Here is a 15,092-nt window from a genome sequence, read left to right as displayed (position 1 = left end):
AAGCCTTGTTCCTCTTCAGTATGCCTGAATGTAATAAAATTTATATAGGAGATAATGTTTGAGAAAATGAAAAACTTTGTGTCTTTAAGAGACATTTTATAGAAGGGTTCTAACTGCTTAAATAGTAAACACCCTTGTTACCTGATCAACCCTCTGTGTTTTCACTCCTAATTACTAATGCAGCTAGAGGGAATGCCACACGGGTCATTCTAAGGACCATATAAGTCCAGTTGCTATGTTTTCAATGTTAGATGTACAAAATTTATGAAGGACCACAGGTTTGCCTTCTGGGTAGGTTTTGCTAAAGTTCTCATGGGTTCTTGTTTTCAAAATTCCTGGATGACCAATGACACGGAAGTCAAGGTGACATTTATGCATAGTGGAAGGTTTTCTACCCTCTGAATGAATAATGAACTCTTTTTTCTTTCTGGTGAAACATGCTATTTAACACCTTTTCTGCACAGTGAAACTGTCATGGGCCTGTGTCCCCTCTATTTTCTCCTTTGCAGACCATGTTCACATTGCTATTCTTCATAGCAGGGTGAGGTTCAGTGCATAGTGGTTGAATAAATGGATGTGACAAACCTTTAAAATCTTGTCATTGAAGGATGGAAGGATCACATTTGTCCCTTCCCTCCCATCCTAACTTTACTTGTATGGTCGAAGTACTGTGAGTCATTGAATTAAAAGGATTTTCTTATTTGTAACTTAAATTTAACCATGTGCCTTCAGATAGTTCACTGATACAATGAGCACTTATCATGTCAACTATAAAAAATCCTTAGAAGGGCTGGAATAATCCACTTTTAAGAACTATAGGTTTCTTCCTGCCATAGGTTAATGACCAGCTTCCTTTGGTCACATGATTCTTCTTTTAATTCCAAACCACAATTATAATAGTGGTTGAGATTTATTGAAATCTTATTATTTTTCAGACACTTGATCTTAAGTGGCACATAATTTACATATACAGTGGTACCTTGCTTGACACATGAGTACTTTAAATCACAAGTAATTTGAGAGACGAGCAGTCACTTGCAGGATTTTTTGCTTTAAGTCACAAGCAGATATTTGAATCACGAGTGTTGGGCAAATGAGTTTGTAAAATTTGTGTTTTTTGAGTTTGCTCACTTTTATTGTTAAAAATGGTGCTGGGCAGCCACATATGTGCTTGCATTCAGAGCAGGACAGTTGATTGCAAATTGTGGATTACCTTCCTGCTTGGGAGGGGCCATTGTTATACTAATGTCTCCTGCCCCTCTGCCAGCATCTTCCCCTGACGTTGAAGGTAAATACACTTCATAAACCAGTTTATTTCTTTACATTCTCTCTTATTACATGTGTGTGTATTTGTTATTTATGAAGTAGATTTTCTTATTTAAAAGCACATGAAACAAAAAATTCATGTGGTTTTTGAGGGCCGGAATGGATTAATTGCATTCCCAGTAATTTAAATGGGGAAATTCGGTTTGACACATGAACAAATTGAGTCAGGAGCTTGGCCATGAAACAAATTAAACTCATTTGTCAAGGTACCACTGTATTAATTCATGTGATCCACTCAAGACTTGAGTATTATTTTCTTATTCTCACCTTTATTATATGGACACCAGACCAGAGAGGTAAAGGAACTTGCCCTGTGCTAAACAGCTAATGACTAGGGACAGTGGGATTTAAACCAGGCACTCGGTGTCCTGATGCCTGTTTCTAACCATACCACTCTCCCTCCAAAAAAAGCTTCAGCTGTGGGAATTAGAGAAAAATATGCATGGATTAGCACAACTTTTATCACATTTCTGGGAAAATAACTCAAAATAATACAATAGCTTAATTATTTTGTATAAAAGAATATTATTAGCAGTCACATTTTCACTTTTTTCCTTTGGACAGAATACAATAAAGAATTAAATGAACAAGATTTACTTTAATTAATAGACACTGCTTTCTTCATTTTAATTCATAGTTATCGCAAGTACCTGTTCAATAACCAGGTGTTAGTACACTGTGACGGCAACATTGCAGAGAAAACAATGGGACTTGTCTTTAAAGCTTGCATTTGGGTTTGAACATGGCAAGCACAGAAAGAAGTAGTTTGTGTAGTATGATATTGGCTTCATCAATCTCTCCATGAGATGTATAAAATTGGCAATAAACATTTTAATTTTGTAAAAGTACAGTAAACATGTAGGTCATGAACTCATTGATGATGTCATCTAAGTTATTGCACCTTACATATTACATATATTTCAACAATATTGATGACAAATGATTTGGTATTCTATGTTCAATTACTTTGTATTTTGTGCCTTGATGCATTCTAATCCTGTTTAACCTTGTTCAATTTTTCCGTGCATCAGAGTTGTCATGATGAAGAAGATGATGATGGTGAAGAAGAAGTGAAGAGTTTTGAAGTAAGATGGATCTTTCTAGATGTGCCTTTTTCCACTTGGATGCATTATTTCATAGCTCATAACTGACATTTATGTTTCTTGCTTCATGGCTTACTGCAGCTTATTGTGTCAAGGAACTGCATGTCAGGAGCTGGGTGGACAGTCTGAGTCCTAACATTTGCTGAAGTTAAGACCAAGGAACATAGACTAGTTAACAACCATATCTACCCATATGTTCAGAATGAGTGCTCTTGAGGGTCCCCAGAGATGAGGTGGCTCCAACTGTCTCATCTTAGCGACTGTTGTGGTCTAAAATTTCTAACAGACATACAAGGAAAATATTTATTGAAGAGTAACATGACCTCAAGTTTTCCTTTGAAGCCTTGGTTAGATATTATTTTCAGAACTGAAGTGTTAAAGATTTGGCCTCCTGTGACTTCTGCCCAGCGGGTCACTCATTCCCTGCACATATGTGGACCGAGCACTTGGTGCACTTAGCTTGCATGAGGCAGGAGTGTGTGTCTTCCTAGGACCACCTTCCAGCTACGGTTATTTTCTCAAACCTCTCAGCTTTTAAATATCCACATCATTGGAGATGCTGCTCAATGTTAACTAGCCAGTGGAAAGGAGCTATTATTTTCCCCTTTTGCTTGGACTATGCGTTTGTTTTTTATGAGAAAAATTAGGTGTTGTTAACTACCACTCTCCTTGTTTACTTATTTATTTTGTTTAATTTTCAAAAAGAAATTAAGTGGAAGGAAATAGATTAGATCCTTTTTAATTTTGCTATTGATTTCCATGTCTGGACTTTGAGCTAAAAGTCTGGAAGTAATTAGGACCCAGCAGCAAGTCTTTAATTCTGGTGGACCCACCAACGGGGTCGGTGAGGACCCGACATGGAGTACCTCTTTCAAGAACCATTTGATATGAGCATCTCTGCTGCATTGAAGTCAATGTGGAAGAAATGCAAAAGCTAATTTGCAAATAACCCAGGACAATTGCTGACTTTGAAAATGCCCCAGAGTTAATTCCCTGTATGGCACTATAATCTTTTCTGATGTATGAGTAGCCTGTTCTCAAATCTATCTTTATTGGTAAGAAACTGAAGTAAATTAGAATAAGCTGTGAGCTACAAATAACATTTTCTGAAGTGCAAACCACTTATGGTCTACTGGCTGTCTTTTGAGCAGTTGTTTATTGCTCTTTTGCTTCTGTCCTTATCCTTCCTAAGGTCACAGGATCCCAGCGCAGCAAGGTAAACCGTATATGTGTGTGTATTTGTCTGGGTCTGAGTTTCAGTTTCTGTGACATTTACCTTTTTGTTAGACCCAACATCTCTGATTCTTTTGTAACATAAGGTCTTGCAATCCTTCTATAAGTTTCTAGCTCCAATGCACTTGGCCTCTTCAGTATCCCTTCCTTGGCACAGATTGATTTCTTCTTATGATTTCAGTAGATCGTCATTTGAAACTTTGTTACATGATAACTTGAAGTTGCACACTGGGCTGGAATAGAGGAGTCCCTGTAAGTAGTGAGCTGTTCGCTTAGGGACTTGGAAGTGCAGCATCTGGCCGATGCCTCTTGATGTGGGTTTTGTTGTTGTTGTTGTTGTTGTTGTTGTTTTGGACCGGTCTCATCACTTGAAAAAAGATGTGAGAAATGGCATTCCCAGTGCCATTGAAAAGAAGTCTGCTTTTGTGGGGCTAGTGACAACTTCAGTTAGTAACTGGAAGTTATATCCCACCATCTCAGTGTTGATTTCATTCTAGGGAAGAGTTTCCTACCTCTTAATATTTTGAATGGCTAAGAGCTTGTAAAATTTGCTAGGAGAAAACATTTTGATCTAGAGTTACAAGACTAATTTGAGATACAAAAAATTGTGGCATCATAAGGAAAACTTTCATGAGGAATAAAGTAAAGCTGAAGAAACACAGAAAACAGGGTGAGGACTAAAGAACTAGGGGTTTGCCGACCCCTCCCTGCTGCCATCACATGGACATTTTACACTGTAATCCTCTTCAACCTGCTCAGTGAATGTGATGGTTTAATACCCTGCTTTATCCAGAATACTTCCCTGCAACTGCTTATTTAACAGTTGGTTACATATTTAGTTCATTATTTTATATAACCTTTTTTTTAGATTTGAGTCTACTTCAGTATTAAAACCTTAAAAAAAAGGACAATAAGTCTAATAAAGAAGTCAAAATTAATTCAAAGGGAAGAAATGTTTTGGCAGTTACCGGAAATGTTTGTTATTGCAGTTCAATGCTTTATTTACTTGGAGTTTTTTTACAAACCCAAGCAATTAATAAATAAATAGTGATGTTTCTAGGCAAATAACTTCAGGTTTCTGAGCATGCTGGGTTTTGCTCTGCAAGATCACCAAAGAGCTTTGGTGCCGGCGCGGACCACCTTTTTAATTGTGCTTTTGCAACATACCCAGAAGCGTTCTTCCGGTGGCTGCTGCTTCTGCCATTCCTAAGGTCAGAGAGAATGAAATTAAATGATAATGCAGTGAAAGCATTTCTGTGCAATACGAAGGTGTGCCATAAGATAGATTTATTTTTACTGAAGAACCTATCATATTTCCCCATGTATAAGACACTCCCACATATAAGATGCACCTTAATTTTGGGGCCTGAAATTTGAAAAGAAATGTATTACATAAAGTTATTGAACTCAAGTTTTATTCATCATAAAATTCATACAACTCCTCATCACTGTCAAAACTCCCATCCATTAGCTTGTCTTCATCTGTGTCTGATGACGAATCACTGTCTTCAACAATGAGCGCAAAATGAAGCGTGAAAAAGCAGGAAATGCAAGTAAGAAAACCTACAAACTGTATAAGATGCACCCAGTTTTTAGACCCCAAAGTTTTCAAAAAAATGTGCATTTTATACATGGGGGAATATGGTAAATTAACGAGAATGGAGCCTTGTATAAGCTGGAGGGATGGAGCACTAACTTCTTACTTCCGAGAACATTTTTCTAAATTATTGGGCAAGTTGCACATCTTTTGGCCAATACCCAATTTCTAATCTGCAGTAGGTTTTCTGATGAGTGCCTGAGGTCCTGTTATTTTATACTATTGATTAGAGATATTTCTTTTGTCTTAAATACTAAATATGTCTGTGACACATTTGACAGTTGGTGATAAAAACTTAGGAGACTAACTTACATGCTCTCCTGGACATGCCTCAGGCATAGCTAACATGACATTCCTGCTAAAGACCCCAGCTCCTATTCCAATGTAGGTACCATTTAGTATGGAAGAATTGATTTAGGTCCAAAATAGCCCAAAATGTCTTATAGACTGATTTTCTATAGCACTACCCAGTGATAAAAGCACTTTTATCTGGCCCCTCAATGATTTAATTTTGAATAGAATCTTTTTTTTTTTTTTGGCAAATTCTGCAAGAATGAACTAGCTGTAAGATGTACCCTTTCTAATAGCTACATAAATTGATATTTGAATGGGTTTATTTTGTTCCTTTTATAGGGACACAGCAATCTGAATTAGAAGGCTTCCTGAATCTTACCAAACAATAGCCCTTAACTATAAAAAACTTAAAGGTATAGCTCTGTATATAAAATACAATATTGAAAAAATAGTTTTCTCAAGGGAATTTGAGTTTTTAGTTCCTACTATGGGTAGCTTGATGAGGAAAGGGGGAAGGAATTTTGATGGCCGGTGTTCTTGAATACTCATGCCTGTTGCTGCAGTCTGCCAACTGCATTGTTATATGATGACATCCTTAATCTCCAGCAGAGCCCTCTTGGTAGCCCTGGTTTCCTAGGAAACAAAACTGAGAGATTATGTGTTAACTCTGTGTTGGGGCTGGGTTGTTAAATCCCAAGGAAGTAAGGGTGAGAGGAAAATAGACCCACCCAGAGAAGGGTGGGCAGCCCACACTGTGAGCACACCTGAGCTTCCCACCAATGCTCAGGGATTCTGCAGGCTGCTCAGATGTGTGGGCTGTGCCAGGAAGACGGGTGCTCCCTGAACACTGCCTCCTGGGGAGCGAGGGGGAGAACTCTACCTGCTGGGATGTCCCACTTCCTATTTCATGAGAGTCAATTTCTTCATACTTCCTGCTGATATTAACTGTCCTTTTCATGAAGCCCTTGGGGAATCAGCGCCAGCGTGGGTCCAGCCTGCAAGGGTCCAGGAACTAGAATTTATCTGTAGGCATCAGTATGGGGATCCTTATTGAGTGGTAGTGTGGTAGCAACCAGCTTTCAAAGCCACATTAATGCTTCAGGTCATTTTTAGGGTGACCCTGGCTCAGAAGCAAAGCAGGTTGCCAAGGCTCGGTAAGAAGGGGCATGGGGAGAGCTAGATCACTAGACCTGCTATGAGGAAGTCCCCAGAAGCACAGCCCTTTGTGTCATAGGTGGTAACTCATGCATGTGAGCATGTGTACCTCAATAGCAAACTCTATGGCAGACGTGCATTGAAACATACAATTGTGCTCTTTTGATAAGCACAATGATTTGATTTAATGTGCTTTCATTTTTAAAATAATCGCAGTGGAAGCTTAGACTTGAACACAGTATGTGCAGCTACTGGGATGCAGGGAGTCACTGAGAGGACAGTCAGTGACTGTCCACCACCTACTGTGTAGTCTTACGCCTCAGTGTTCCTACCTGTAAAGTGGGGCTGATCATAGTATCTACTTCAGAGGTCTGTGATGAGGATTGAATTAGTTAATACACGGGAGGCACTCAGAAGGTTGCCCAGCATGACTAGCTCTGCACACATTTGCTGCTGTTATGACAGTCAGCCAGTTTCAGTTCCCTTCTAAAACCAAGTCACAGAAGTTGGAGAAGCTTCTACTGCATGGTAAGCACAGCTCTGGCCTGGGCTCTCAGAGTGCTGACTTCGTGACCTACAGCAGGTCACATTTAATTCCTCTGTGCCTCATCTTCTTCTCCTTTGAACTAAGAACTTAAAACTAGATATTCTCAGAGGTCATAATCACCTTTAAATGGCCTGGTTTGCTGTTCAAGGGTTCTCATTTTCAGGGAAACTTCATAATTCTTCTAAATGCATAAATATTGCTAGAAGCATGTACATTTCCATTAGTTTTTTTCTGTCTGACAGAGCAGCGAGAAAGAAAATAACCCCCATGTTTTTGTGGAATAGGAATGTCACAATAAAAATATTCTATAAAAAACAAGTTCTAGCTTCTGTACATGTATATGGATTTTTTTTCCTAGTTGGGGATCTATAATATCACACATGTAGACATAATGTCATCAGATGAAGGGAAGAGGGTATTGAGGGAGGAAGAGTGTAGGGACATGGAGTGGAGCCCTCTAGGGTGGAGGTTAACCCAGAAAGCCACACTGTAAGGTCTTGCTAATTCATACGGGTTGTCCGACAACTGTTTCTGAGTTTTCCTGGAGTCAACTTAAAAGCACATACATTTAACAGTTTACTATATTAATAAAATAAAGACAGTCTTTTTTTGGGAGAAATAAAAATTCCTGAAGCTTTTTTTTCCCTGAAGAGCTTTTCAAAGAGGATAATTTGTGATGTAATGAAAAGGTCCTTAGCAATTCAGTAAAAGTAATTATTTGAAAATTTATACTATGAAGTTTATCTGAGGTGGCTTGGCTTTGGATGAGTACCAAGTGTCTGAGGATGAGGAGTGTGTATCCTTAGGACAGGCTCCAGAAATGTCCTTCCCTCAGCTCAGCAGGATCACTTGTCAGGGAATCTGAGACAGTATCCAGTGCTTGTGGGGCAGCTGTTTCTCCAGTTGATCTGGACAGGATCAATAACCATTTGTGAAAAGTAGAATTATAGACTAGAACTCCTTGAATTGGGAGATCTCAGAATCCAAATAATGTGTTGTTTTCATCCATCTGTGATAAACTTTATTCTAACTTCTCTCTTTGTTCCACAAATTATCCAACATTCTGGCACCTTCCTGCTCTAACCATACTTCCATATGATTAGAGGTTATGGTCACCTGGGCAGCAGTGCTGGACTGTCTACCCTTCTATCTGTATTAGGCAGGAGCCAGTGCTTGTAAAGCTTAACAACAACAAAAAACAACAACAAAGAGGTAAATGAAGGCTGTCTCAAGTCAATACTGTGCTCAGGATAAACCACATTCCCTCTAATATACTAAGTTCATCTAACTTTGACAGTTTGATATCCTCTCATTTTCCAGTTTGTTAAGGGAGCTTCCTGTGGTGTAGTATGAATTTTGTCATCAGGACCTTGAAATAGAAAATTGCTTCCACTCAGCTGGGTATTATTGTTTTAGCGCAGTATTAATTAGTTTTAAATATGTTTGATCCATGGGAAACAATATTCCAACCAAAATGCAAGTATATAAGATACAAAAAGAAGTATGCCATAAGCTCACATTGCACAGCACAGGTAAACATTAATTGGACTAGATTTCTCTGGCTTAATGTTTTTGTTGTCTCTGGGCATATCTTAGTAAAACTTTGGCCTTTAAACAGAGTTTGCTTTGTGTAAAACCATTCTCTCTCTCTCTCTCTCTCTCTCTCTTTCTTTCTTTGTTAAAGAGAGAGAATTGGCATCTATGCTCATCCTGTTGAGAAATAAAATCTGAAAGATGATACACTCTTTGATAGTTCAGCCACAGTGAGAATAGGTAATAATGAAATGGACAAACAAGAAAATTAAATAAACTATTTTTACTTATATCTGTATAACTCTAGAGCTCTTTGACCATATACTAAAACTAAACTAGATAATTTCTTTTCATGTTTATGAGCTTTGTGGTTCTTCCAATGAATAGATAACATTTGTAAAATTTCAGATTAATTGTACAAAGTACATGCGATCACATTATGTAGGTCTATCATTCACTTGCATTTTATGGAACATTTATCTGTGCAGGGAACTGTACTGGGTGTCCAATGCATGCATACTGTTGTGCTAGAAACAAACAGGCAAGGCAGCTGTGGTCCCTGTCCTTGGGGTACTTTACATATAGGACATTTCATAGGCATTCTTTTAATTTTTAAAAAAATTAAGTTTAAAAATTTAAGATTTGGAGAACTGTCTATTATTAAACAAAATTATAATTTTACAAGTGTTTTCTCAGCACTCTTGATTCAACTCTGTATGAATATAGCCAACCTGCAGTTTTAGAAGCTGAGATAAGGAACATTAACTGGAGAATGTGCCTTTTACCAATACTTTTGTTTTTCTTAGTCTCAGTTAGCCTGTTTGTGTTTTTTTTCTTCATTTTTTTATTAAGTGAAAGGTGGGAGGCAGGGAGGCACAGAGACAGACTTTTGCATGTGCCCCAACCAAGATCCACCCAGCAGGCCCCCTACAGGACAATGCTCTGCCCATCTGGAGCTGTTGCTCCATTGCTCAGCAACTGAGCTATTTCAGTGCCTGAGGTAAGGCCATGGAGCCATCCTCAGGGTGTGGTGCAACGTGCTTGAACCATTCAAGCCATGGCTGCTGGAGGGGAAGAGAGAGAGAGAGAGAAAGAGAGGCATAAGAGGGGTGGAAAAGCAGATGGTCAACTCTATTGTGTGCCCTGACCCAGAATCGAACCCAAGACATCCACACATGGGGCTGACGCTCTACCACTGAGCCAATGGGCCAGGCCCTGTTTGTATTATAAACCAAATCATTTGTATTATTGCACTGCTTTTAATCTTTGTCCTCATAGATATCCAACTGAATCATCTATATTTCATTTTTTCCCCTTATAATGATGAAGGTCAACATCATTTTATAGGTTATGACTAAATTTAAGATGCCAGATAAGAATACTTAATGTTGACATTACATATTGGGAAATATTTATAACAAATCATGGGAAATTATTTTTTAAAAATTCAACTCCTCAGCCCTGGCCGGTTGGCTCAGTGGTAGAGCGTCGGCCTGGCGTGCAGAAGTCCCGGGTTCGATTCCTGGCCAGGGCACACAGGAGAAGCGCCCATCTGCTTCTCCACCCCTCCCCCTCTCCTTCCTCTCTGTCTCTCTCTTCCCCTCCCGCAGCTGAGGCTCCATTGGAGCAAAGATGGCCTGGGCGCTGGGGATGGCTCCTTGGCCTCTGCCCCAGGCACTAGAGTGGCTCTGGTCATGGCAGAGCGACGCCCCGGAGGGGCAGAGCATCGCCCCCTGGTGGGCAGAGCGTCGCCCCCTGGTGGGCGTGCCGGGTGGATCCCGGTCGGGCGCACGCAGGAGTCTGTCTGACTGTCTCTCCCCGTTTCTAGCTTCAGAAAAATACAAAAAAAAAAAAAATTCAACTCCTGAAAATTCACTTATATTATGACTAGCTTCCACATGCAGTTTGAGGAACACATAATGAAAACCTTTTCAACAGTTGCTGTAGGATTGGAAATGCAAAGAAAAGAAAAAGCTGGCCCATGAGACTCACGGGGCATAGAGCGCAGATTATGTGCCGCAGCCTGTGGTGCTTGTGCTGCCCAGATGCCTATGTGACTGAGGAAGGTCCTTCAGAAGCTTTGCTGTCATTAGGCTGCCCTGGTTTAAAATATCTGTTCATCTCCATTTGGAGGAGAAATGATTTTTTCTGTCAAGGACCAAGGGTCAGTTATAATTTATTCTCTTAGTTTCAATATTTTTTCTTATATAAGGCAAGTTGTTGAAGAACCGAATGGATGTCTTTTTTTTGGGGGGAGGACTTTCATTTTTCCCTCCATCAATTGCTAGAAGCATGAGGCACTCTTAGACCAAATGAAATAATATTAGCAATTTTATTATACTAATAGCAAATCATGATGTTGAATACTGCCATTTCACTGCTGTGATTTGATCATGGTCTGATTTCTGACCACCCTCAACCTTGGAAAGACTCATAACAATCTTACTAAGAAAACAGTGGATACTTCTTGGTTCCTCTTGGCAATCAGAACTGTTTGCCTAAGGGAAATTCAAATTGTGGGGCTGCTCTTTTTCTTTCCCTTCTTAACCTTCTTTGTAACCTTGGAATAATTTAAAGACTGCATAGCAGATTGAAAGGATAATGTTGATTTAAGACTTTAGCAGTTTTAAACAGAATTTGGGGTGAGTGGGAAACTTTATCTTTAAAAAAGTACTTTGAAGTGCAACTTCTCTAAGTGAGATATTTTTAAAAGATCTGTCTCCAATTTGCTTTAAAAAGCAAATCTGCAATAAATTTGAAATGAAGGTATTTTTTTCTTTTCACATAATCCATCATTTTATTGTCTGATAATTTCTGGTTTAGCTGTCGAAGTTTTATTTTTAAGTTGTGATAGAATTTCCAATGACAGATTAAAATTTAGAGAAGCGGTTGTCAAAGGGAAAAGCACTTGGAAGAAGGATGTTGAAGATCTTGTGAAGAGTGTGCTTCCAACCCAGGCCACTGAGGGGACTTCAGAGAGATCGACTGGCCCCTTCTTTATGAAGTACAGCCCTTCCTACCAAGACATTACTCTATCTTTTTATTTCAATATTTTGTTTTCAAATGAGTGTCCTCATCATCACTGAAATAGTTATTATTAAACATTTAGATTCCATAGAAAAAAGACGAGAGTGATCTTTTCCCAGAGAGTGTATTTTTTAAAGGACATCCTGTCTGTTGCTTGATCCTCCTGACAAGTAGTTCTGACAGAACTTTGAGCTGACTTACCTATTTTGGGAGCAGAAATGGCAAAGGTTATTGTTGTTTTGTTCTTTCCCCTCAAGAATACATGGTGTACCACCATTTTCCTTGGGAGTCCTGATGACTATATGTTCTATTGGGTCAAGAACAACGAAATTGATCTTTTTAACTCGCTTGCCTCTGTCGTTGATGCAAATGATAGGGAAGTTCCTAAACCAATAATTCTTTAGCACTGTCTTATTGAAACATTTCTCATGAAAGGAGCTGATAAAGCTGGCAAGCAGAATTCCATGAATATCTCTGGCAAAGGGAGAACAGGAAACGATTGTTGGGTCTAAAACGGTGTTTCCCAACGTGGGGTCCATGCCCCACAGGGGGGCAATTCGATAGTTAAGGGGGGCAGTTTGAAAATGGACTTGACATGACTTTAACTCTTTCGCCCCAGGCCATTTAAATGCAATGCTAGATATTGGTGCCAAATTTAACAAAAAATGCAATTCTTAAATAATTGCAGTAAATAATTATTAAGGATAATTTCATTTGATGAGACCAAATTATCAACTGGGTGATTGGCGTCGTCAAGTAAACTTCGTCCTGGGTTCACCGCGGAGCATGCCATCTGCCTCAGGGAACCCCGGATGTTTTAAAAACTCGCTAAACAACGCAGTTATTCTCACCTAATTGGCCCATCGCAACTTCTGTAGTGTTTCACATCATTCAGTTGGTGTTAATTTGAAATAAGTGTCAGTCAAAAGTGTTGTAAAAGCTCGTTGATTTAATAAATATACATATATATAGATTGTTTAGATATAATTGGTAAGTATTTGATTTATTTTTATCAATATTAAACTTTTTATTAAGTACTTCTTGCATTGGGGCTAGAAAGCACTAATATTTTATAAATATTATTGGGGCTATAATAGTGCATGCATGACAATTTTAATTTTAGAAGCATAACTTTCCAGAAAATTTTGTCAAGTGGAAAAAATCTAGATACCTTTTGATTTGCGGTGGTAGTGTAGTAAATGTGTTATGTACATTTAAATAAATATGAATTTTTAGTATACATTTACTCTATGTCACATTGAATATATTTTAACACATATTTTAATATTAATTTTTAATTGATCTTATTTTTATTTCTTATAGCCCATTGTAAAATGAGTGGTGCAAGCAAGAAAAAAACTCGTCAATATTCGGAGGAATATTTAAAATTTGGGTAATACCCGCTGTTCACGATGAGCGGATTCCTTTTTGTCTTTTATGCCAGCAATGCTTGACCAATGAATCAATGAAACAAGGTCGTCTTGAGGCGCATTTGAAGGCGAAACATAGTGCTCATATTAATTTAAATTTGAGTTACTTTAAAACTTTAAAGAAAATTTTTGAAAAAAGAACAACATTAAAGTCTCTATTTACTGCTCATACTTCAACTAATAATCGTGTTCTTGAGGGTAGTTATCAAATTTCTTTATTCATTGCTAAAACTGGAGAAGATCACACTATAGGAGAGAATTTAATAAAACCGTCAATATCAGAATTTCTTAAAACGGTTCTTGAAAAAGATGACAAAGATGTAAAAGCTATGCCACTCAGTGACAATACTGTTAGCAGAAGAATAGACGAAATGAGTGAGGATATTGAAAACAACTTATTGAAAAGCTGAAAACAAGAAAATTCTCCTTGCAAATGGATGAATCAACTTTGAGAGACAGTGAGGCAGTATTGATAACTTACGTAAGATATATTGATAAAGGACATTTTTTGAAGAAATGTTGTTCTGTAAAAGATTAGAAAGCACCATTACCTCCAAAGATATATATAATAAGCTAAAAAACTACTTAGATGTCAATGATATACCAATGAAAAATATAACATCTTGTGCTGCAGATGGTGCTCCCAATATGATGGGCAAGAAAAACGGCTGCTTAAAATTGATGAAAGATGCGAATCCAGAAATGATTCTTGTGCATTGTGTTATTCATAGGGAAAACTTGGTAGCTAAAAACATCTCGCCTGTTCTGAATGAAGTATTACATATAGTAATAAAGTGTGTTAATGCTACTAAAGCTAGTGCCAAATGTGAGCGTCTTTTCAAGCTATTTTGTGAAGAACAAAATGAAGACCATGTGAGACTTTTACTTCATACTGAAGTAAGATGGCTATCTAAAGGAAACTGTTTGAAAAGATCTATGGAACTGTTTGATACTCTTAGTGATTTTTTAAGCAACAAACCTGAAATGAAGTATCTGTTAACAATAGATGGTAAAGCATTTGTGAGTTATTTAGCCGATATCTTTGAAAAACTAAATATATTAAATAAGCAACTTCAAGGAACAAATAAAACTCTTGTCGATGCAAAAGCAAAGATATTTGGTTTCATTACCAATATTGAGTTATGTCAGAAACATATTAACAACAAAAACTTTAAACAGTTTCATTGGCTCCAAAAATGTGAAGTAACTGATACCGCTTTACTTATTATTGTCAATCATTTGAATATTCTATCGGCTGATTTAAAAGAAAGATTTTCTGATTTAAAACAAATTGATTTCCCAACATGGATGATGCAGCCAATGTTAGTGGATTTGTCTGATCTATCAAATATGCAGTATCAAGAAGAACTCACAGAATTGCAAAATGATGAGTCAATTAAAGCTTTATTTAATATCAAAGGAGCGATGGCATGGCTTTGTGAGGAAACAGAAATCAAATACCCAAATTCAACCAAATGTGCAAGAAAACTATTGCTACCGTTTCCATCTTCATTTTTAGCTGAATGTGGATTTAGTGCTGTAAATGATTTACTGGTAAAAAAAAGAAATCGGCTGGATATAACACAACGTGGAGACTTGAGACTAAAGCTAACCAAATTGGAACCTAATATAAAATCTCTGTGCAGCAAGCATCAAGCGCAAGGATCACACTAAATTAAAATAATAAATTAATATAGAAAAATCTGTATTAAACTTTGGAATTTAAATTTCTGTTTTTCATTATATGTTTTGAAATTTTACTTACTGTGTTTTGTTAACAATTTCATAGTGATTTCTTCCTAGAACCTATCATTTATGTTTATTAAGTGAACAAATCAATTTTTTAA

General features: G+C 37.7%; 1 protein-coding gene across 1 annotated transcript in view; it reads left to right on the top strand.

Annotated features, from left to right (window-relative positions):
- Positions 1-15,092, top strand: part of LOC136388187 (ryanodine receptor 2-like) — a 195,594-nt gene that overhangs the window by 81,050 nt on the left and 99,452 nt on the right. The window contains 2 exon segments of the mRNA XM_066360153.1: positions 2,358-2,411; positions 3,622-3,645. Of these exon segments, the coding sequence (XP_066216250.1) occupies positions 2,358-2,411; positions 3,622-3,645 (78 nt within the window).

Source organism: Saccopteryx leptura, chromosome 1 (assembly GCF_036850995.1).
Source record: "Saccopteryx leptura isolate mSacLep1 chromosome 1, mSacLep1_pri_phased_curated, whole genome shotgun sequence".
In the NCBI taxonomy this organism is placed as follows: domain Eukaryota; kingdom Metazoa; phylum Chordata; class Mammalia; order Chiroptera; family Emballonuridae; genus Saccopteryx; species Saccopteryx leptura.
The sequence above is the reverse complement of the archived record's forward strand: the minus strand, read 5'-3'. Positions and strand labels throughout refer to the sequence as shown.